This window comes from Lissotriton vulgaris, chromosome 2_2, assembly GCF_964263255.1.
Source record: "Lissotriton vulgaris chromosome 2_2, aLisVul1.2, whole genome shotgun sequence".
NCBI classification, from domain to species: Eukaryota; Metazoa; Chordata; class Amphibia; order Caudata; family Salamandridae; genus Lissotriton; species Lissotriton vulgaris.
Window position 1 is genome coordinate 103152004 of NC_141688.1, and position 25167 is coordinate 103177170.

Here is a 25167-nt window from a genome sequence, read left to right on the forward strand (position 1 = left end):
GCATTTATATAGCGCACGGCTACTCGAAAAGAGTGTCCCGGCGCTTTCCACTTGCAGCTCAGAGTCGAAATCACACAACAGAGCATAAACAGAACCAGAAACAAAGAGGAGAACAAAAAAGGCCTAAAGGTTAAAAAGCCAGGTCTTCAGGCTCTTCCTGAACTGGAGCAGATTGGCGGTGCTGCGAAGCGTCAGCGGAAGCGAATTCCACAGCTGGGGAGCCTTACAGCTGAAAGAGCGCCCCCCAGCGCGGGCCTTCCTCACACACGGAACCACCGCAGTAAAAAGGGATTCAGACCGCAGGGAGCGGGCTGGACGATAGAAGGCCAATCTCCGCCGCAGATATCCGGCACCTGAGCCAAACAATGCTTTGTGCATCAGCGTCAGGGATTTGAACATGATCCGCTTCCGGATAGGCAGCCAATGGAGCGTCTGTAGCAACCCGGAAGCTCAAGCTCGTCTTTGCAGGCCGAAAATTGCCCGGGCTGCAGAGTTCTGCGCCACCTGTAGGCGTTGGACCAGATAGTCAGGAAGGTCAAGGAAGAGGGCATTGGCGTAATCTAGCCTGGATCCAATAAGAGCCTGCACAGTAATCCGCCTGTGCTCCACAGACAGTAGGGGTAGGAATTTGAGGAGCATTTTCAAAATTCCATAACAGGTGCCAGCCAGACCGAGAATATGCGTTCTCAGCGAAAGCTGATTGTCCAGCTTGGCTCCCAGGTTTTTAGCAACCAATGATGACTGTACGGGAGGACACATATCAGACGGCCACCGTTCCCGCCACTCAGGATCGGTGGCACAACCGAAGAATAAGACCTCAGACTTACTCGAATTGGCCTTCAAACTGTTCCACTGGAACCAGTCGAAGACCATTCCCAGACAGCCCCGAATACTCTCTCCATCAAACTCCTGGTCTTTACCGCAAGTGAAGAGGAGTTGCGTATCATCGGCGTAGGACACGATCTGGGCCCCATGTGCCTCCAACGCGGCCGCCAAAGGGGACATAAAGATGTTAAACAGCGTGGGGCTCAACACAGAGCCCTGTGGAACCCCGACTCCCAGTGGCGGCATCTCGGCAGAACTCTGGGAAACCCAGACCGTCTGGCGGCGGCCCTCAAGGAAAGATGTGAACCATCTGAGCACCGTCCCCCTAAGGCCGATGCTATGAAGCCTAGCAAGAAGCGCCTCGTGGGGGACGGTGTCGAAAGCCGCCAACAGGTCTAACATGACCAACATGGCCCTGCCGCCAACGCCAAGGTTAGGACGGAATCCGGATTGGGATGGATGGAGCAGATTGTTAGCTTTCAAAAAGCTCGACAGAACACCATGGACATGTTTTTCAGTGATCTTGGCTAGAGCCGGGAGAAGTGAAATTGGCCTATAATTGGCCAGAAACTCGGCGTCAAGACCCGGCTTTTTCAGTAGGGGGATCACCATCGCTCTTTTCCAGGTGCTAGGGACCCTCCCCTCCCTCAGGGAGGCATTGAGGATGGGGTTGACCAGCGGGTTCACCACAGCCGCCATCCCGGCCAAAAATTTGGCAGGGCAGGGGTCAAGTGGCGAGCCTGATTTAAGATTGGCCAGCAGCAACCTGGACGCATCGCTGGAAACAGCTGGAAAGTCAGACAGCACCGCCACAGGCGTGCACGGTGGTCCGCGTCCCGCCCCGAGGGCGCCGCTTCCCTCCTCCGACCTCTCCACGAAGGAGGCCTGAATCGCCTTGATCTTGTTGGTAAAAAAGCTAGCGAGAACACATGCCCACGCATCCGAAGATGCTAGCGGGGGCGAGTGGGAGCTGGGGGTCGTGAACTCCTTCACGATGGTGAAGATCTCCTTACAGGAGTTCGCAGATGCCTCAATCCTCCTAGCCAGATATTCCTTCTTACCTAAACCAACTTAGACAACTAGATTACAATTTCAATAAATGACATTAAAATCACAAAAACCCAATAAGGAGAGCCAGAGATATTAGTTTTTAAAGTTTGCATTGAAAAAAAAAAGCACAAAGTGCCTTCCGGGGTTATCTGGTCATGCTAGACTGGGAAAAAGTGAAAAGTTAAGGCCAATCACCCTGGAGCAGTGTCATTCTGATGGACTTTTTAGCCTCTTACTTCGAACTTTTTATGGAGAAAAAGTGGTTGTCGATGATTCAGTGGCGAGACAAGCTGAAAGCTGGGTCTGAAGCCAGGCTCGATGACGGCAGTTGGGCAAACAAGCCAACTGAGGCCAACAGGCAATTCAGCGTCGACGGCTGCTGCTTAGATGTCAATCCTGGTCTCTGTCACTTCTCAAGCCAGAAAGTTGGCAAACAGGTTTAAGTCCCACCTCTTGCTGTTTGGGGACAGGAGGAGTACACTCCAACAGCAGCCAAGGGTCCAGGGCCTGGGGGAACCACTTAGGGGATTAGGATTCACTCCAAAGAGGCCAGCAGCAGAACCCAGGCAGGTCCAATTAATACTGGTTAGCTGGGCTGGTGTATGGAAAGGGCCTCTGTAAGCTTGTTGTGTCCCTGTAACTCAAACTGGAGTTTAGCCAACTGACCCTAGGAGTCACTTCTAGGGTCCTGGCTTCAGGGGAACCAGGTCCAGTCTTTCTTCAGGTTTAAGACAGCAAGTTTAATTTGAGCCAGTGGATTCCGGTGCTGAGCACCGGCATTTAATCATTAACACATGTGCTTTCCATGAGTACCTGTTAAGGATGCGTTCGTTTATGGATGATACAGGAAGCTTAAGTGATTTGCCCAGAATCACATGATGTTGAGTCGACGCCAAGATTTCAAACTGGTTCCCCAGCTCTGAGGTCGGCAGCTCTGGCCATTACGCAACATCCTCTCCCCATTTTCATGGTTAGTACTTGGTTCTGTTTTAGGCGTCGTCAACAGGAGATATGGGCTTGGTGAACTCTGCCTCCTGACAAGAGCCTCGGCACTTATTTTTTTACAATTAACCACTGAGCAGTGGAAAAGTAAAACACGCCTTGAGACAGTATGCCCTTTAAGGTCAGCCTTATGACAGAGGCTCCCATCACGCATGTGAGTGGAAGATGAGGAAGCTTCTTTTGAAGAAAACAAAAAAGTGATGGATGGATTACTTGAATTAATCTCAGCCACGGATAATTATTCTGAGCCATAATCCTGTCCATAGTGTTTTTTGCCCACTATTCCACTTCAGACAGCAACAGTGGACTTAAGTTATTGCAAAAGAAACTGTCCAGTACGCAGTGCCAGTTCTCCACTGAGCAGCAACACAAGCAACTCTAGGCTGGGTTTGTGCTATTTGGGCTTTGTCAGTGTGGTGCAGCTTGAGTCCCGTGGCACAGAGGACTGCTGTTGTCCATAGGCACCTCTTTCTCCACTTACTTTTAATGGTATATTCTAATTACCAAAATATATATGTTTCTTGATGCATTCATCCTTTAATTTATTTAGTTACATGCAGTAAGTGAGCAAAGACACAAATATCAGATAAAAGCGATTAGGTCATGAGGACTCAAAACAAAAGAAGAACAATGGTAAACAGAATTGTTAAGAAGTTTCACTTTTAAACCCCACATCAATGAATTGGGCCTCTCCCCTGGTAGACCATACTATGTCCTACTTAAGCTTTAGAATTGTTCTATTGTTTAACTGCTACATTTAATTAACACCAATGTCACCATATGAGCAATTTTGTCTAAGAGGAAATACAAATAAAATGCTTGTCCGATAGCTTTCCTGGGCCATCAGTGCCTTTTGTACTATAGGCCATTCACCCCACCTGCCAAGGCATTAACTGCCTGATAATGCTCTTTTTATTAGTTATTATTTCAAACTGCCATCCCAGTGAAGCACCTCTACTATATGATGTATGACTGCATGTGATAGATTGTAAAAACTTAGATGTGCTGGAATGTGAGAACATGGTAACCACTGCCTTTCTTTGCAGGCATTGCAGCAACAGTGAAGTGCGCGCACGAACGCTCTGTACACCTCTACATCGACTCCTTGCTGCACGATGACAAGCAGAGCATGGCCTACTGGTGCAATGACATCAACACTTTTGAGAAAGGAATATGCCTGAATTGCAAAAAGAACCGCTGTAATACGTTGGGGATCAACATCAGAAAGGAGCGCCCACTGAGGAGCAAAAAGCTGTACCTCAAGACACGTGCAAACATGCCTTTCAAAGGTGGGTCCAGGAGCTTTTTCTGGTAATATTTAAGCATAGCACAGATGCTCTGGTGTAATAATTTTGACACCAGAAATTACCAAATTGGAAGGAAATCACAAGATATTTCAGCAGCCCTTTGTCAATAAAATTGCACTAGGATTTTCGGCAGAGTCACTCAGGAGTTGCCATTTCCAAGTCCCTTTAAGAAGGATCCTGTTGGAACGTGGATTATCAGTAGGGGTAAGAATGCACCTACCACTAGTAATAAGGCCACCAACGCAATACAAAGTCCAAAAAAGGTCTCAATAAAGTGTTTCCTTGCTAAACCCTTGATGGCTGGCAATGACCAGACATGCCTACCTTAGGAGACAGGTGTGTAAAGCATTTAAAAACACCAATACATTACATAAGTAAGACACAACACACAATAGAAATCCACAACCAATTAATAAAAATAGGACATATTTTTATAATGAGAATGACACCAAAATGATAAAGATCCAATGTAGGGAACCAGAGATATAGAGATATGTATTTTTAAAGAATAAACATTTTCTAGTGCTAAAAAACCAATAGCGCCAATTTGGGACATCTGATTGCGCATAACTGGAACAAAGTCAAAGCTTGAGGCTGACCACGATGGTGCCCTGGTAGGATACACTAAGCGGGAGGCCTCTGTCATAATTTTATCTCATCACTTATAAACTTTTCTGGAGGATTTTCTCTCGACTTCCAGTGGCCCTCTCCAGCAGGCCAGATTTGCAGCACTTTGTCAGCTTGGTACAGCGGAGCCCACTGTCAGCTCTTGAAAGTCTTGAGTTCCGGTGCTTTCAGTGGGGCGAACCTGAAATGCAGTGTTCCCAAGCGACATATGGGGGAGGCACCCCTGACGAATGGTGTACAGGGTGCCTCCCAAAAGTATGACAGCTTCCCCCAAAGTGTGGAATATACTTGTCCCACAAAGCACTGTACTTTCAAATCCACAATGGTGAAATGTTCTCCTTGGGGTTAGGATCTGTCTAAGCCAATCTACTGGTGTGGCTCATTTCCCTTAACACTCCCATTACAGACCACCTGCAAATTCCATGCCTGGAGCTCCCATCTGGCTGGGGGTGGGGGGGATACAGGAAGAGGGGGCAGGCCTGGCTTGAATCCTTACTGTCCTGCTCTCTTTGAAGACCAGTTAGTTTACCCAGCTCCCTTCAAGGCCTGTTTTCTGCAGCTGCAGATCTCCCCCATCAGATAGCCTCTGTCTCTACTCAGGCCGCTTATCACCTCATCAAAGCAGTTTGCCTCAGCCCGTCAAGACTGGCCAATAAGGAGAGACATGCTAGAGAGCTGGATTTTGGCTCACAGAAAAGAAAGTTCTATAACTTATTTTCTGTACAAGTTATAATAAATTCAACAGTGGTAAGTTGTTGGATTTATCACGACCAATCTTTTAAGTCCTTGAAATATTATTTTAGCTCACTCTTGTTAATAGTTATACTTTATTTAGGTATTCCCTTGCTAGTCTATGGAGATGAAATGCTACAATGGGGAAAAACAAAATTGGTAGTTTTTCCCAAACCAGGGCATATAAAACACCTTTTAAAATATCCCTGCTTATTTTTACATGGCACCCTAACCTGGGACCACCTAGGGTAGACCTTAGGGGTGATTTGTTTGGAAAAATAAGGTAGTTTAATACTTTGAAAATATCAAATTTGCATGTAATTTCAATTTAAAGCAGCTTGCAAAGCAGGGCTAACTTTTAAAATGACAGCAGGAACAACAGCAGTGCAAACAAGTGAATTGCATCTCCTGAGCCTCCAAATCTACAAGCCCTACCCTAATGACTGACAGGTAGGTTATCAGTACCAATTGTAATTACACCTTATTACCATATGCTTTTTAACCAGAGCAGTGGCCCTGGGCCTGTCTAGCAGATCCCATGGCACAGTCAGAGTCAGTTACCACCAGTATCAGTCAAACAATGGGGATGATCAGGGCAAAAAGGATGACTTTTCCAGAGATCCTTTATGACCCTTGTACATTCATCTATGCAGGCAGTTAATGATGAGGGCCCCTTTGTGCCAGAACACACAGATGACATTTGACTGCATCCCTCAGTGTCAGAGTTAATAAGGAGTCCTAAAGATATATCACAAAACACTACAGGAGTAATTGGGAAGGTGACCTAGAATCAATAGAACCTTCCCCGATGGCTCCTTATCAAACCACAGCCAAATAATCAGAATTGGTTTCTCATCTGTGAAACACATTTCTTGAGGAGTTCCACATATATATTCCCTATCTCCTCGATCACTCAACATTCAAATGAGACAACTGACCAGGTTATCATCTACATAATTTATGGGTCACAGCTGCTAACCCTAGTGTGTCTCTTTAAGTCCTGTCAAATCCTTGACCTAGGAGGTAGCTAAATAAGTTGCAGGAACATATGATAAGCAGTATCTTGCTGACCACTGTTTACTTTCTACAGCTTCCAACGGGACTGGACATTGCTCAATATGTTTTCTGTTCTTAAAGAAATTGAGCAATGTCAATTATTGTGATTTCATCAGGGTTCAGATCATATAATATAGTTTCCTGGGATGGTTCCAGTCTGCCAAATGTGATCTGAGCTAAAAGGGGTTTTATGTCACTTCTGCTACCCCTAATATTTTGGTGTACTTACATCCAGCATTCAGACAACATATAGCCATACATCCTAATGAGCTATGAAACTCATTGATGTCTAAATATTACTGCTGATTTGAAACATGTGTACTATTAGAAGAAGGACAACTAACTCTGCATGAGTGTCCTAAAGGCAGAAACGCTTATTGTCATAGACTCAACAGATGATTGTCGTTAATTGGCCAGCGGAACTAGGTGCCACCCCAAGCCTGTCTCAAGTAGCTAAAAATCCTTGGCGAATCGTTCAATACTAAACTACCCTATAATCACCAAATCATGACAGCATTAAAAATGATAAGCTTCAGCTTTGCAGGATCATATTGCTGCTTCAGTTAATGTACCACATCACATTCACCAGAGTTGTGATACTACTGAGATTGGAATTTTTTTTATATTATAGCTTCTAAAGGAGCTCTAAATAAAGAGATTTTGAAATTTGAGACTACAAAACAGCCTGTTTTGGCCTCAAATGTAATAAGTCATCTCTCTGGCACGCAGATACTTACGCTGGATCAAGGTTGCACAGAGAATCAAGTTCAAATGTCTCTGTAGAATCTTCAGCTCCATGGCTGGATATAAGCCAAAATGCACGTAATTTTTCGCAATCTCCACAACCCGTTGCAAACGTAGGCGCATATTTATGACAGCTTTGCATCATGCTTGCACCACGCAAGACATGACCAACGCAAACTTCTAAATCATATTATTATAGCCACGCAAAGCTACTTTGCGTGACTTTGAATGGCTTCAAAAATATGGAGTAATGCAACACAGAGCAAATCGCAGTGTTGCAATATTCTGCGCAAGGGAGGCATTCCATGGGTGTTGCGGTGGATGTTCCCTCGCAACTCTCATGGTTTTTGATACATTTCCAGATTTACCATACCTGGTAAACAGTGCCTCTAAGGATTGTTTTTGTGCTGGAAGGTGGCCCTTCCTGCATGGAAACAATCCTGCCTCAGACTAGAGATGAGCGGTCAGTCAAATCTTTCAATATCACGGAGTAAACTGAAGGTAAGCGTATTCTAAGAAGCCTTCCTGCTCCCTTGTAAGTGTGGGCAGAGACCAAAAGAGCAGTGGCTGCCTGTCAACGATTGAACTGGATTACAAAATGAAATATTTGATATTTTTATGCTTCAGAGTGAGTGCATCATCTAGGGGTGATATATTTGCAAGTGCTACAAAATAGCTGGTGGTCATGAGCCAGCACTTTTTCAAAGACAATAAAAACAAATACATAAATAAAAAAAACAGAAAGATATCCTACCTCTGGGGTTCTGTAGGGACGCCCTTGTGATTTCATGAGCTTCTCTTTTAGTTTGTATAAAAAAGCTAAGCTTTCTGCCCATGCACAGAAAATGCACAGTTTGCTTATAAATATCTTCAATTTGCAACCCATGTGATTTAGTTGAAAGAACTCCACTGAATACGAAAAAGACATTAATTGGCTTAGAAAGGCGGTGCATAGCTCACATGATCAAAAGAACTTGCTTTGCGGGAGCCGTCTGCAGTGGTATGTGTCCTTCCTTCCAGCTTATTCTGCAGACCGATAACTGAGCCTGAGCACCTGCAGAGAAAAAACAGAAATGCAAACAACAGAGTCCCTGCAGGGAACTGTGAAAAACAAGCTGAGAACAGGTGCAAGGGAGAGCTGTGTCATTAAAACGTGATCACTTTCACACATATTTTTACGTTTATAATGATGACTTTATCCATTGGGCTTAAAGTCACTCACATGAATTGCGGGAATACATCTCTCCAATCCTGTCTCTTTTGATCTTATTTAAAAAATCATGTTGTACTTTAAATGTCAGCATTTAAATTTAGCATCGGCATATACATCTTTATTATTATGTCAATATCAGTGGCGGCTGGTGGAGAATGAAAGAGGTGAGACAGCAAGTGAAACCATTTGTGTGTCTGAGGGCAGGGAGCGAACATTACTGTGCTAAGAGCCTAAGACCTGATCGGAAGGGTAAGGAAAGGTGTTCTCCCCCTAAGAATGTTTTTTAAACAAAGAGATGAAATGGTGCATTTTCCAGCATAATTTCTTTAATAAAAATTACCAAGAACCTGTCGATCGGACATATAACTCCTGTAGAAGGCCTTTAACCTGCATAACCCTTGGTAGCCCTTGGCAGCAATTTAAGGTAATTCATTTTAAGACCATGAATATTGCTAGAGTAAAGATAGTGAGGTATAAATGTTTCTTTTTAATTTATGCAAGAATATTTATGCTTTTAGTGTTCTGTAGGACTACAGAGCTGCGAATATTCACTGAATTAGGAATTTTTTTTGTGTTTTATAATGCATTGCTAACATCAAGTTGGTTCTCAAGCAGAGATCCAAACACGATAACCTACTGGAACTCTTGAAGCAAAGAATCGAACTATCTGGACCGGTGTTAAACTTTTTCACCTCCTTCCTCCAAAATAAAACACAAAGATTCAAGATTAACCAATCCCTGTCGAACCCCAAACCTGTCATTTTGGGAGTACCCCAGGGATCTTCCCTCTCCCCAACACTCTTCAATTTATTCATGGAACCACTCACTGAGCTTCCCAACTCCGCAAATATCAACTACCACATGTACGCTGACGATACACAGCTCTACATCAAGGTCCACTCTCTCGAAGACATCAAGTCCCTCAACTCTACGCTCCAAAAGACTTAAAACTGGCTAGCTAGGAACCACTTAAAACTAAACACACTAAAGACAGAATTCCTCTTAATCGCCCCCCCCCCCCGAACCAAACAACCATCATCCGCTATTGGATGAAGCACCTAACTGCACTTGACGGTCAACCTCTCATCATCGATTCCGCCAAATCCCTAGGAATAACTCTGGACAATAACAAAATATGCAAAGGCATGTCGGCGCTGCAACTAAAGGAGCAAATTTCACATAAATACCCTGAAAAAACTGAAACCCTTCACACCCGCATATGACTTGAAACAGGCAGTCCAAACTCTAGTAATTCCCAGGATTGACTATGGGAATGTGGCTCTCTGCGGCCTTCCTAATTCAACAACCGCTCCTCTAAGAGCTGCAGTCAACACAGCTGCTACATTGGTCACTGGCAAAAAAAGAAGTTGCCACATCTCACCTGACCTGCAGGCCCTCAATTGGTTACCTTTTGAGGCCGGAATCCACCTACAAATCGCCTGTATGACTCATAAGGCATTGCATCACAAAACCCTGAGGAACCTAGCAGAGAAACTAGTACTATCAGGTGGTAACAGATCTAGAGCTCGGATAATCTTCTACTTAAACCACAGCGTTTTTCCAAGAAGAAAACATATAAATGCACCTTCTCAGGAATGGCTCCCAGGATCTGGAATGCTTTACCGCCGGAAACAAGACTAATTCCGTCCGCGGCCTCCTTCAAAAAAGAAGTGAAATCGATACTCATCTAAATTCACTTGAACTGTTACTTTTACATTCTTGATCTGTACTGTACTCTCATAACTATGTGTTTTATATGTATTTGTCATCCTATATTTGCCCTGTAAAGCGCTCTGATACCCGCAAGGGTCTTGTTCGCACTATACCAAACCTTCCAAATAAAAATTTAAAAATTAATTCGCACTATACCAAACCTTCCAAATAAAAATTTAAAAATTAAGAAGAGGAAATGAGTGCTCAGATTTTACGCCTTAGACAAAAGTTGAATACTTGGTAGTGGACAGAAAAGCCTTTCCATAAAGTGCAAGTACCAACATAGTCCGGTCTTCAGGATGAGCAAGGACAAAAGCATATGCTCTTTTTTTGTGTATATATTGATTGTGGTACAAATAAAAATATACCAATTTTTATTCTGTCTACTGTGTACTGTGTTTACCATGCAGGGCACCCTGAAAGGAATTGTATGCTTGTAGAGCTCCCAGCCTTACTGCTGAGATTCAGGACTATAAAAACCATTAAGAGCATGGTTACAGGTGCTTGGTATTCAAGACATAAAACACAATTCTATTGGAAGACATGTACAGCTGATCTTTATATCATACTTGAATAAAACAATTAGGTTCTCTCGAGAAATTGTGGTTATCAGTGCTGTTTTATGGCTCTCAAAATGATGCTTTGCATTTTGCCATTTCAAACATTGTGTTTTGCTCCTGAAAAACAGCAAATACACTAAAAAAATAACAGTGTTAAATCACATCTCGGTGCCACTTTGCTCAGCTTCTTTCTTCCAGGGATTCGTCTTGTGCTTTCACTTTCCGTTAAAAAAAAAAGAAAATCAGCAATTCTAAAAACAAAATCGAACGTGATTTTTCTTTCATAAAATACCATTAGTTGTTGGTAAATGTAGCAAAAACCTACAAGTGTTTTTTTACATTGCTCGCATCTGCCTTCTCTTAAATATCTTTTAATTAAGCTGTGTCTGTTCCAACAAGCATTTGCAATGCAATAGGACTCGCATTTACGCAACACCCATTGCATTGCAAACAGGAGTGTGTGCGGGCGGGGGCAAGGGGGGGAGTAGACACGATGAACGGGAATGCGGGCGGGGGAAGAGAAGGCATGGACTGCTGAAGTGGGGGAGAAGGCACTGGCAGTAAGAGAACATCATTAAAGAAAATAGTGCTCACAATCTAAATAACAGATTCCTCCAGTTAAGGGACCGGTAGCTATGGAAGAATACAAATGACAACATGGCAGTCTTAAGGAGGGACTAAAAAGCCTATAAACCAATTGAAAGGCAGCATTTAGGAAGGACAAAGAAACAAGCCAATTAAAAATATGGGCGGTGCTTTCTTCACGTAGTGAACTACCACAGATCAACCCCAGAGCACCGCTTGCGTGCTGGCTCAGGGCTCAACCTAAAAAGGGGGCATTCGTATGATAGAGCATGACAACATACAGGGCACTGCGAGGCTGGAAAGACAGCAAGTGTGCAAAAGTAAACTGAGCACACTCTAGAGATCACCGCTTGAATTTCACACAACAGAAAGTTAAATAGTCCAGTGCTTGGCCTCTCCCTGCACACGGTTCAAAGCTTAACTTACCTTTACAGTGCACTCTGCACTCCTCTACAGCATGGGTCGATCCTCTTAGGAAATTCGTCTCCCCTGGAATTCCCAGTTTACTCAAAGCAGAGCTGGAAGCTCAGCACTGGAGTATGACATTAAAATCTGTGCATCGAAAAACACAAAAGTATGCCTACACCCAAACAATTTACAAAAACTTATTTCTAGGGAATGGAGCAAACAAAATTCCCTAGTTTGACCCGGTATTTTTATTTCTACCTGTTTATTCAATAATTTTTATACACTATTTTTAAAAATTTCGCAAAAAAGGAAAAAAATGTACATTCAATACATTTCAATTACACTACACGACTATTTACAACCACATATTTACAATTATCATACATTCCACAGAAAATACAATATACAAACAACAAAGAATTGAAATTTTTCAATGGAGTTAATCTATATCCATAAAGAAAGAAAAGACAAAATCAAAAGGAAGGAGCAGAATCCTCAAGTGAAGATGACTTCATGACCAGCCGAGGCCAGTTCAAACACTTAATGGTATTGCTAACTCCCTCAGGTGTGCCGACGCGTTTCTAGTCCTGGGAAACCAGTTCCCGGACTGTCATCAGGGCTTTGTCAGTTTTCTGTATAAAATGCAGAAAAACATTAAGAATTTATTCACTAACTGCGACCCTCTCTTCTAACTCATAATGCACCGCAAGGACTTGATTATGTACCTGTCGATATCTAATGTCCTGGCCTCTCATGGTATCAAAGACAGGCTCAGGTTGGACTTATTTCAGTCTATGTTATGGAAGTGGTGGCTGCTATTCTACATCAGGACATTTTTTCGTGGCCTGAAAAGGAAGAAATTGTGTACATGTAGACGCTAATTTTTATGCAAGAGGGAGAATAAGAAACTAAGCAGTTGTAATCTATTCATACCTCTGTTCCACAAGTAGAGGTATCGCTTGTAGCCACTAGTTTACTTGTACTCCAAGATTGCATGCAGATTCTAACAAAAAGAATTGTAATACCTGTTAAAGCCATGTCCCCACTTAAACAGGCACCTATATTGTGCTTTTCGGAAAACTAGCAACGCCACGTACCTTTCCTAACGCGTTGCGTAACAGATACTTGATCTTGGTGGTATATTTTGCAAACTGACTGTTTTCAATTTTATTGATTCAGATGCTCCGTCCATCACCACCCCCCTTATGTACCGCTTTTGGCCGCCATAAGTGTGGCAGGGTATGCTCAGACGTGAGTCCCTTGCTCAATTTGCCACTGGATTCAAGAAAGCCGGGCTGAAGAGGGCTGGAATGCCAGAAATCGGTCCTCGGAAGCTTGTTTCCGGTTCAGGGAATACATGGCTTGGCAGTTCGGGCTGGACTGTTCCCATGAGGCACAGGATCAGACTGATTTGCATATAGCCATGTCTGAACTGGGGTGGCAGAGTGGGCTAAAGAATGGTGATGGATTAAACCCAGATCTTTTGACTGGGTGTGAGTGTTTGATTGATTCAGATGCTCTGTCCATCACCACCCCCCTTTTGTACCGCTGTTTTCAATTTCGGCAGCATCCAGATAAACACTAGAGCAAGGGAAGAACTGATATACTTGTAACTGGCTTATACTTAACACTTGCAACAATTGCGAAAATCCAAGCTAACCGGCGCGTGTCAGAAAGCACGTCATACCTGACTGTGTGTTGCCGGTAGTCCACGATAATTGAATTGGTGAACTCTCTTTTCTCACATGGCTCCTAAAAACATAAGAGCACTCATTTAGCAAGTGCGAGCATGTGTCTGCAAGTCGGTGGTACTGCTTGCGCTAAAAACGGTATGGATAGAAACTTCAACATTGTTTAGACAAATACTTGTTCTACAGAATACGCTCCGGTAGAAATTCCTCTCTGCTCTGCAATGGCGGTCGCCATTTTGGAATGCCTATATTTGCATCTTTCTTCACTAAGCCGAGGATTGTGGGACACATAGTTTTAAACAACTGAAGAGGCAGTTTTAAACATCTATTGTGTGATGCAATTAATGGAACAACACATGAAGTGCTAGTTTTTGCACAAAGCGCAATATTAGATCTCAAGGTTTAATATGTTAGTTTTGGCAAGGTAACAAATCGCGTGCTATTTATTTACAATCTTGATAATTCGGTCAGGTTATTTAATCCTGTCAACGTGCTATTGAATTTCAGAATAAGATATGCCACTTTTTGTAGTAACACTCTGTCAACATCTGCAGGCCGTTTAACATTCTTTCAAAAGGGCGAGATTTACGCCAATGGAAGATGAAACCGCTGGAGGGCCATCACAAATGCGGGAATTGTGTGGCCTGCCCCAGCACGATTGAAGGGAATGAATTTCAACATCTGGGAGTAAGGTGGAAACACCCAGGTTTTACAAATTGCAAGACAAAAAACGTAGTGTACGTGATAGTATGTCCATGCAAGAAAATCTATATAGGTAAAACCAACCAACAAGTCAATTTGAGAATCAATCAACACAGATCTCGCATAAAAAAGAAATAGCACCGATGGTTGAGCATTTCGTGGCAAACGGCCATAGTGAGAATGACTTCAAGTGGTCAATTTTATTTACCCTTAATCAGGTAAAACGCCCTGCAGATGTTGACAGTGTTACTACAAAATGAGGCACATCTTATTCTGAAATTCAATAGCACGTTGACAGGATTAAATAGCCTGACCGCTGCCGAAAAGCTCAGGAAGATGCTCAAAGACTTCCTGACCTTCAGAGCCCAAGCAATGCATGAGCAAAGGGGTCTTTCTCTCTGTACTGAGAGATGTGCCACATACTCAAGCATAATGCCCAAAAACCCTCTTCATTTCATTCAGGAGAGTGGAGGTTCACCCGTGGAAGAAAGAAAGAAGGGGGGCACAGTAACGTTCTGCATGATAAAATCACAAGTGGGCAATCAAAATGAAACTGCAGCCACAAATACAGATCAGAAAGTACGTTTGTATAAGTCCCACTCGCAATCGTCTGGAGTTTACACATTTCTTCGCCTACTCTTACTTTTTATGTTAAAGCTGTGCACATCAGCGTGAAAGGTGAGTGCACTTAGTGAACTTAAATAGGTATCAGAGTTGTGATCATCGGCATGTACTCTTTACTGGGATCTGATAATCCATCCACCTTGGGTACTCAACAGAACAGCATGCGATCATTGTTCTGTCTCTGGCAGTAGCGGTCACTCCCCAACGCTCCCCTGACCTACAGGTATCGTAGCGCTTGGCTGCTTTGCTGCTCTGTGAAATTTCAATCTTTCTGTGCATCATTTAAAAGCGTAGCGCTTATTGCATATTTACAGCGCGTTACGATTGGTGCCTGGTTCGTTGCTGTTCTGCTCGTGCTTTGACATTGTATGTGTGCCTGAATCATTGTTGGGTGATCGTGCTGGCATTTTGCTGTAGCGCTTAAATTTAATTTGAGGTCCGCTGTGGATGCTATGAGGATCCTTGCCTGCTTGCTCACACGCACTCGCCCCGTGTTCTTGTTTGTTTTTGCCGCCATCTTGTGACTGTGCCTCCTGGCCCGTAGCTCCGCCCCGCTCCCGCCTCCCAGCTGACCCTCCCTCGCCCCTCCCCCCGCCAACCATTTATGACAGATGCTTTTGCGCGCAGCGTTCACGCGCAGCGATCGCGCCGAAGGTGCGCCAAAGGTAAGCCCGTCTACGCCCGTCCGCGCCTGGACCACGCCCAGCGCTATACCCCCTGGCCCCCGCAAACCCATCACCTCCCGCATCACTTATGACGCCGCATCCCTCTCATCCCTTAACCCCGGCCGTCCACCTAAGTGCCACCAAGCTGCCCCAGGACACACCCATGGCCCATTCACCTGTCTCTCCTGCAAGTTCGAGTCCATCAGGACCCACACCAAACATACAAACCCCAAACAAAACCCTGACACTAACCACCTTAAATGCATCCTACTCAACACTCGCTCAGTCCACAAACACGCGATCGACCTTTGGAATCTACTTGACACCATTTCTCCGGACATCGCCTTCCTAACAGAAACCTGGATGAATGCCTCATCAGCTCCTGACATCACCATAGCCATCCCTGACGGCTATAAGATCATCCGAAAGGACCGCCATAACCAAACAGGAGGTGGCATTGCCATCGTCCACAAAAACTCCATCCGCGTCACGACCAGTTCAGACGATAACCTCACCATCGCCGAACACCTTCACTTCCAGATCCACACCGACCCCAAAACCACACTCAGAGGCACCCTCCTCTACAGGCCACCAGGACCCCGCACACAATTCAGCGAAGACATCACTGACTTCATCAGCCCAAACGCCCTCCCTTCGGAGGACTACATTCTACTGGGAGACCTTCATTTCCACCTGGAAAAAAGCAACGACAGCAACACCACCGCCCTTCTAGACAATCTCGCCAATCTCGGACTCAAACAACTTGTAAACACCCCCACCCACTATGCAGGGCACACGCTTGACCCTATCTTCACCTCCAGCAAGGACATCTCCTTCAACCACACCACAGCTCTCCATTGGACGGACCAAAGCTGCGTTCACTTTAACTACAAAAAGACCACGATCCACAACCACCCTCAACCTATTCTGCGAAGAAAGTGGAACAAAGTCACCGCCGTCCAGATCGCCACATCGCTCCTCCAAAACCCTCGTGCCACTTCATCAAACCCTAACCAAGCAGCCATCAACCTCACACAATGGATCACCCACAGCGCCGACGAATTGGTGCCCATGAAAAAACATCAATCCAAACAAGGCAACAAAAACGCCCCCTGGTTCAATGATGACCTTAAGAAATCCAAGAAGCTTTGTCGTACCCTTGAGAAAGCCTGGAAAAAAGACCCAAACACCATCACCAGAGCCGCCTTCAAAAACGCCACCCGCGAACACCACCAACTTATCCGGACAACCAAGAAATCAGCATTCAAATACCGACTAGACAACAACGCCCACAACAGCAAGGAGCTATTCAATATCGTCAAAGAATTTACCAACCCCACCGCCAGCACCAACGACATCACTCCCTCTCAAGTCCTTTGCGACTCCCTAGCTTCATTCTTCCACAACAAAATCGCCGACATCCATAACAGCTTCGACAACCAACCCGGAGACCAAGCCACCCCACCCACCTCCGAACCTAAACCCCCCTCGAACTTCCTGTACGACTGGAACCCAATCACCACTGATGACACCATTCGCCTGATGAACTCCATCCACTCAGGATCCCCTACAGACCCATGTCCCCACCACATCTTCAACAAAGCAGACTCCATTATCGCACCCCACCTCCGAGACGTCATCAACCACTCCCTCAACTCCGCTACCTTCCCGGAAAGCTGGAAACACGCCGAACTCAGCGCCCTTCTGAAAAACCCCACAGCAGACCCCACCGAACTCAAGAACTACCGCCCCATCTCGCTCCTCCCATTCCCCGCCAAAGTCATTGAGAAAGCCGTCAACAGCCAGCTCGCCGCCTTCCTCGAAACCAACAAATCCCTCGACTCCTCACAGTCCGGCTTCCGAGCCAAACACAGCACCGAGACTGCCCTCATTGCAGCAACAGACGACATTCAAACTCTTCTGGACAACGGAGACACAGTCGCCCTCATCCTACTTGACCTCTCCGCAGCCTTCGACACAGTATGTCATAGCACCCTTATACATCGACTCAGAAACATCGGAATTCAAGGAAAAGCATTGGACTGGATCATCTCGTTCCTCGCCGGAAGAACACAAAGAGTTTGCCTCCCCCCTTTTTGATCAGAGGCCAACGAAGTCATCTGCGGCGTACCACAAGGATCATCACTCAGTCCTACCCTCTTCAACGTATACATGAGCCCCCTCGCAACAATCGTGCGACAACACAACCTCAACATCATCTCCTACGCAGATGACACACAGCTGATCCTCTCACTCACCAATGACCCAAACACCGCCAAAACCAACCTTCATGAAGGGATGAAAGAAGTAGCCGAATGGATGAAAAACAGCCGTCTAAAACTGAACTCGGACAAAACAGAAGTCCTCATCTTAGGTACTTCCCCCTCCGCCTTGGACGACTCATGGTGGCCACCGGCCCTGGGAAACGCACCTGTACCTACGGACCACGCACGTAACCTGGGCTTCATCCTGGACTCCTCGCTCTCGATGACTAGACAAGTCAACTCCGTATCTTCATCTTGCTTCAACATCCTACGCATGCTCAAAAAAACTTTCTGTTGGATCCCCACCTCACGCACTGGTCACAAGCCGACTGGACTACGGAAATACCCTGTACGCAGGAACCACCGCCAAACTTCAGAAAAAACTCCAACGCATCCAAAACGCCTCAGCCAGACTCATATTAGACATTCCCCGCAAAGATCACATATCCGGACACCTGAAAGACCTTCACTGGCTCCCCGTCAACAAGAGAATAACTTTCCGTCTCCTCACCCACGCACACAAAGCCCTCTACGAACTTGGACCCGAATGCCTCAACACACGCCTATCCTTTTACACCCCCACCCGCCAACTGCGATCGTCCAATCAAGCCCTCGCCACTGTTCCACGCATCCACAAAACCACCATGGGAGGAAGATCCTTCTCCTACCTAGCGGCCAAAACATGGAACTCCCTTCCCACCCACCTCCGCCTTACACAAAACCACCTATCCTTCAGAAAACAACTAAAAACCTGGATATTCGATAAGTAACATTACCCCCCCCCCCTTCCTCAAGCGCCTTGAGACCCTCTGGGTATGTAGTGCGCTATATAAATATTTACTTGACTTGACTTGACTATTGTTCACCGTGGAAATTAACTCGCATCAGCTCTGTGCATCAGTGTGAAAGCTCAATGTGCTAAGGAAATATTTCAACAGAGAACAGCTGTGTGCATCAGCATCCACAGAATGCACTTTCACTGCCAGCCCGATCCAATATGGCCAACGTGAATGTAACGCTGCATATGTGTGATGTAAGAGAGTCATATACTGGAGGCAGTGTACAAAGAAGAAGAGCGCGAGTCTTATTGTATTCCAAGACTATCTCATGCAGGTAACCGGCACTAGGCTAAGGGCAAGCCCTACATGCCTGGTGCCAAAATCAGCCCACTAAAGTTTCCAAAAAGAGAGCTGCAGCCACAACCACGTTAATAAGACTCCAGGAACGGCCTCACCCTTCTCCACCAACGGCTCCCGTATAGCATCGCTGAGACTCGAAGAACAACGTCATCCTTCTCCACCAACAGCTCCCGTATAGCAAAGCTGAGACTCCAGGAACAGCCTCACCCTTCTCCACCAAAGGCTCCTGTATAGAGTTGCTGAGACTCCAGGAACAGCCTCACCCTTCTCCACCAACGGCTCCCGTATAGCGTCACTGAGACTCCAGGAAATAGACCACACCACACAGGAGCTGCGGTTAGGTATTACTTTATTCTCCAGCATTCACTTGTACACTGCGCATTACACCATGCTTCCCATAAGCACACCTTAACATCTCCTCGGATATAATGCGGTTCCTGTAAGGATCAGCCACAGAACCACAAGGGTCCTTGTGCATATAACGTCAGTATGCTACATCTCCACTTTGTTAAATAAAAAGTGTCAGACATCATTAAAAATCACATATACTAAATTAGTCCGCAAAGAGGTCCACCCTGATCGGGCAATGGTGACACAGACTCAGGCTCATGAATCAGACCTGTGTGCGGGGTTGCCTCACTCGTAGTCTCAGGAGTTGACAAGCATCAAGGTAGGTGTGTGATATGTCTTGATGTGCTGTCATTATGTGTCCCTTGTGCGCAACAATGTGCAGAGGATCAGCAGCAAAAGGAGTGTCTGTTTTACACTTTCTCCTCTATTTGACCATTACCCAGTTTTCTTTCTCAAAGACTGTCTCCTGGGCCTGGCAGCGCTGATCTGCATACGCTTTCATCTTTCTTTTCCATGTCACATCAGTAACACTAACTTTGTCAGTTTTCACTGGGCAATCCGGAATCCATTGAGGTAGTTTTGTTCTGAAGGCTCTCCCATATAGCAAGGTGGGTGGACTCTTACCAGATGTCGAGTTAGGAGCTGATTGATAGGTACGGTTGGCCTGGCACATGGCTTGGTTTAGATCGATTCCCTTCATGGACACTTGTTGAATGGCCCTCTTGAGGGTATACACCTGTTACAACGCAACTTTTACAACTACCTACTGTTACAACGCAACTTTTACAACGCATACCATTACAACGCATTGCGCTGGGGGGCGCTCTAGGATAGGGAATAAGTATAATTTACTATCCAACACCTTCCCTAGTGTCCACAGGGACTGGAGTTAGAATAGTAAATTATACTTACCACTATCCAGCACCTCAAAGCGCTATGCGTTGTAATGGTATGCGTTGTAATGGTCGCGTTGTAACAGTAGGTAGTCGTAATGGTATGCGTTGTAACATGGTACATCCCCTCTTGAGTGTGCCCATGAGTCGTACCCATTGAGCCACCCTATTAAGAACTGTGCATTTCCTGGATAGCACTCTATACTGCGCTCTGGTTGGCTCGAGGGGAGAGTAGCCAATTCATAGTCAGGAGGGTGGAGCCTGTTAGAGCTCCATTACCCATAAATGCCAGCCACAGTGTGAGTGTGCTCATGTTATTAGCAGCATTGCTGTCAGCACTTCACACTTGTGTAGCTTGTTTTTAAATAGCACTTGTACTGAATTTTTATGTGTTTTGTGTTTTATCTAACTTAAATCGAATCACCCTAATATGAACTATGCACTTCCTAGGGGGACATGGCCAAGCTGCGGACCAAGATGGCCACTTATCTCTGGAGCTCTGACGAACTCCCCGAGGTCCTGCGAGTTTGGGTGGCATCCGCCAATGTCAGAAAGGTAGCGGAGATGTTTTCCGGCGCACTGAGTTGTGCGGAATCATGAAGGCATTGAGAAAGTGACCCGCGGGATCCCGCCGAGAGCGCAGATGACGACGTCGGGCCTGCAGCCCTGGGAAGACCTGGGAGGCTATGTGGCCAGTAAATGGCCGCTGAGCCCTATAGCGTGACAGGGCCACTCTTCCATGCTCTAGTGTTGAGGCCACATTGGGACTGAGTGAGAAGGGGTGCACCTGCTGCAGGGGCCCACTTATCGGAGCAGACATGGAAAGACATGCGGATGGCAGGGAGTGCAGCATTGGTCCCGGCACTTCATTGAGGTAAGGCCAACCAGCAACCCTCCTGGAGGCCCTGTGGTGACAGGGTCCGCTGGTGAGCCTAGGGGCCGGCCGACGGGCTTAGCACTCCCCCCTCCTTACAACTCCTTGCTCCCACCCAGCACCACACAAGCAGGAGATGCTGTCTCCATACCACCGCCCATTTCCCACAGCCACGATCATGGTGGGCTGGGAGGAAAAGCCATGTAAGTCATTGGGTCCTGGCGAGGTCCCCCACCGGACTGCCTCACCCAGTGCCATACACAGCATAGTTATGTGTTATGTTATGTTATGGATTCTTATATAGCGCATGACTCACCCAGGGGCATCTCAGCGCTTTACCAGTGGGAAAGAGATGTGACACAGATGTGACCAGTGACACAGAGACCAGTGACACAGAGATGTGATTGACCCCCCGGGGGGGGGGTGTACAATGATCACAAGTGCCAGCCGCATGCAGAAGCCAGGCATGGACCCACACAGAGAACGTTAGAGAAGCACCTGCACGTGAATGTGCGGTCTTCCTGGCCCACCCTGAGTCTGCAATCCAGGACACTTGCTAAGCGACGGCACTGAAGGTGCCGCCTACACAGCATAAGCCCACAGACAGAAGGGTTATCCTCTGTTGGATGGCCCCGCATCCTCTACACCCCTTGGCCTTCACGTGGCCATGCAGGACCAGCAGACATCCTTTCTTTTTACCGCGCTCATTGGGCAAACAAGAGTGCATGGCGCAGGGTCTCAATCGTTCCCTGTCATGGGCGGACATGGTCTACGGAGACTCCAAGCAGCGTAGCCTGGTTTTTGATAAGGCAGGCCGAGGGGTAGTAGCTCATGGCCCTGGGATGGCAGAGGGAGGAAATGTACCTGCAGCTCCTGCGGTCATACTGAAGTGAACAAAAGCCCTCATGGTGGAACTTTGGGCTGGCTTCAAGGCTCTGGACATGCGCTTTGACTTGCTAGATAAGCGCTTACACACAATGGGTGTTAGAGTATCACGAGGGCAGGCTTGACACTGCAGAGGGTAGGATCTCAGATCTGGAAGATGGCTCGCTCAGACCACTAAGAGAATGGAGCGCATGGAGAAACTCCTGAAATCCATAGCCATTAAGAATGAAGGTTTGGAGACCAGGGGAAGATGCAACAATGTCCGCATAATTTGAATCCCTGAATCCACAAATTTAGGCCACCTGGATGGATTTGTAGAAAAGCTCCTAATTAATCTCTTTGGCCGGGAATCCTTTACTACCACTTTTGTGGCTGAAAGGGCACATCACACACTCAGGCCCCCTCCTAATCCAGGGTGCCTCCCACAGCTGATCATTACCCGCCTCATACATATGCATAGTCACCTACTGCATGGCTACGGCCAACAACTGTGTTTATTGCACATTATCAGGAATCAGGACTCTGCGCAGTGTCTCCACTCCCCCAGTGCGTTTGCACATTAGAATCTAGAACATAATATTGTATTGTATATACTACATTTAGTTGTGTCAAATGTTCAGTATTCCCTTGGGGTTCTGGGTTTTCCCTCTAAGCAGTAGAGATGGGGATGGGTGGGGTGAATGGGTATGTTCGGGTGATTTCACAAACTATGTTATTGCTCTTCAAACTATACAAGTGCCATTGCACAGGTCCATTCTCAAGCAGCAGCAACCACGAAGGATAGGGTCCAACCCATTGCATACATCACAATGATGTCCTGGAATATCTGAGGGCTGAATAATACATGAAAAAGTAAACTAGTTGTAGATTATCTACAGCAGCACCTGGTTGACATCGCCTTTCTTCAAGAAACACACGTACCCCAACACACCTTCTAATTTTGCCACAAGCAGGGACCCTCACAGGTACTTTGCTGGCTATAACACTTACGCCAGAGGAGTGTCAATACTAGTTCATACGCGGGTACCGTTTTGGGCTTTGGCGGTACATGTAGACACAGCAGAGCAATAACGTTTAGTTAAGGGTTGCCTATTAGGATATTCCATACTACTGGTAAATGTCTAAGCCCCAAGCATTGACGACCCGGATTTCTACCTCGAGCTCCTGACACAAATAGATCACATGGAAGTGGACCAGATATGCATGGGGGGCGATCTCAACACTTTATTTGATCCCCAAATGGACAGTATAGCCACAACACCTAATGCAAAACCCATGGTTAGGCACGCGCTAACCGATCTTAGGGACACATACTGGCTGTCTGACGCTTAGTGATATCATTATCCTACACAGGCAGGGTACACCCACTACTCTGTCCTGCGCAACACGTGGACCCAACTGGACTATTGGCTCCTTGCTCCCAATATACTCCCATGACTTCACTCGATAAAACGCCTACCGCACACGCTGTCCAATCATGTTCCAGTGCTGCAGTAACTGTGAATTCCATGGGCAGAGGGGGTGGAAAGACACTGTAAATTTCCAGACATGGAAATTACTGTTTGATGCAGAGCTTCGCACAGCAATTATAGAGTATTTCGAAATCAACGTGGACATGGTAAAAACTAAAGCAACATTGTGGGAGGCCTTTAAGGCATACATAAGGGGGATATGCCTTGTTGGATTGTCAGGGACATTTTAAAAAACCTACAAGCAACTGCTCACCCAGTGCGTCCTGGAAGTTTATCAGGAGTCAGTGGAGCCTGGAGAGCTTCCCCTCACACTTAGAGAGGTGATCATAACACTACTCCCCAAGGCAGGTAAAGACCCACCACAACAATGCAGCTCCTACAGACTACTCTTGTTGCTAAATTTTGATACAAAGATATTGACTACAATGTTAACCACTAGACTTTCTCTCATCATCAACCAGATCATATCCCCTGCCCAGTCAGAGCTCACCACACATAATCCACCACCATTAACCTGCGTACACTTTTCGCTACCCTACACCAACATTTTGTACCTGGGCCTGCCTGGTTATCTCCATCAGCACCTTCAAGTGGTCCAAAACGCTGCGGCCAGATTTGTCCTTTGGCTTAAACTCAGGATGCACACAGCCCCTCATTTCAAAGTTTTACACTGGCTCCAGATGAAAGAGAGGATAAAGTCTAAAGTAATGGTAATGTTCTTCAAAGCCTTCCATGGTAAGGGTGTGGGCTATCTCAAAAGGAGAGTAAGTCTGTAAATAGCAGCCAGATCCCTGCGGTCCTCCTCTTTAGGATTCGCCTGCATCCCCAAAATACACTTGGCCAGCATGGAGGGGGCAGAACCTTTGGGTTTTTGAGGGCTCAAACGTGGAACCAAATTCCAGCTGCTCTTAAAGCCATAACGGCCTTTACAACCTTTAAGAAACATCTTAAAACCTGGCTTTTCGAGGGCTAGATGTGCTTACGGGTCCTGCATGAATGAAACCAAACAGCCCCGGGACACTCTTATTAAGTAGTTGTGCACTCTACAAGTATGTTAATTCATTCATTCATAGAATTGCACCCACTGCCCTGCCGCTGCATTCTTGTTTGATGTGGAAAAAGCCTTTGACTCTCTTGAGTGGCCATTTTTGTACTCCACGCTGAGTAGGCTGGGAATACCACAGGGGTTTATCTCCATCATTAGGCTACTATACACAAACCCCACAGCACGCATCCTGCTGAATGGTACCCTCACATCTCCGTTTGCACTCACACGGGAGACGCACCAGGGCTGCCAGTTCTGACCATTGTTGTTCGTAATAGCACTGGACCCCATAGTGCATCACCTACAGGAGAAGCTCCTACACAGAGGCCTGCAGTTTAAAGCTGGTCCGCTACTCATTACTCTCTATACAGATGATATCATCCTTTACGTGAGGCATCCCGATGATAATTGAGACCTATACTCAGAGAAATCACTTGTTACAGGGCCCTTTCTAGACTACACATAAATTGGGGCAAATCAGAAATGTGCCCACTGACAGCAGCTCACTGTGACAAAACTACTGGTGCGAGGATTCAGTCAAATATTTGGGCAGCAATATACACAAACAGCCGGACCAAATACTACAGCTTAACTATGACCCGGCAATGGACAAATTAGGCAGGAAAATTCAATGCTGGTTGAAACTGCCTCTCACCATGGCAGGTCGAATACCAATAATCAAGATGGTAGTGCTGCCCCTGTTTTTATACCTATTTCAAAATATTCTGATTCCGCTACAT

General features: G+C 46.0%; 1 protein-coding gene across 3 annotated transcripts in view; it reads left to right on the forward strand.

Annotated features, from left to right (window-relative positions):
* Positions 1–25167, forward strand: part of LIPC (lipase C, hepatic type) — a 607669-nt gene that overhangs the window by 447722 nt on the left and 134780 nt on the right. For all 3 annotated transcript variants that reach the window (XM_086959372.1, XM_086959371.1, XM_086959373.1), the window contains exon 6: positions 3924–4166. In XM_086959372.1, the coding sequence (XP_086815498.1) occupies positions 3924–4166 (243 nt within the window). The remainder of the gene's footprint in view (positions 1–3923; positions 4167–25167) is intronic.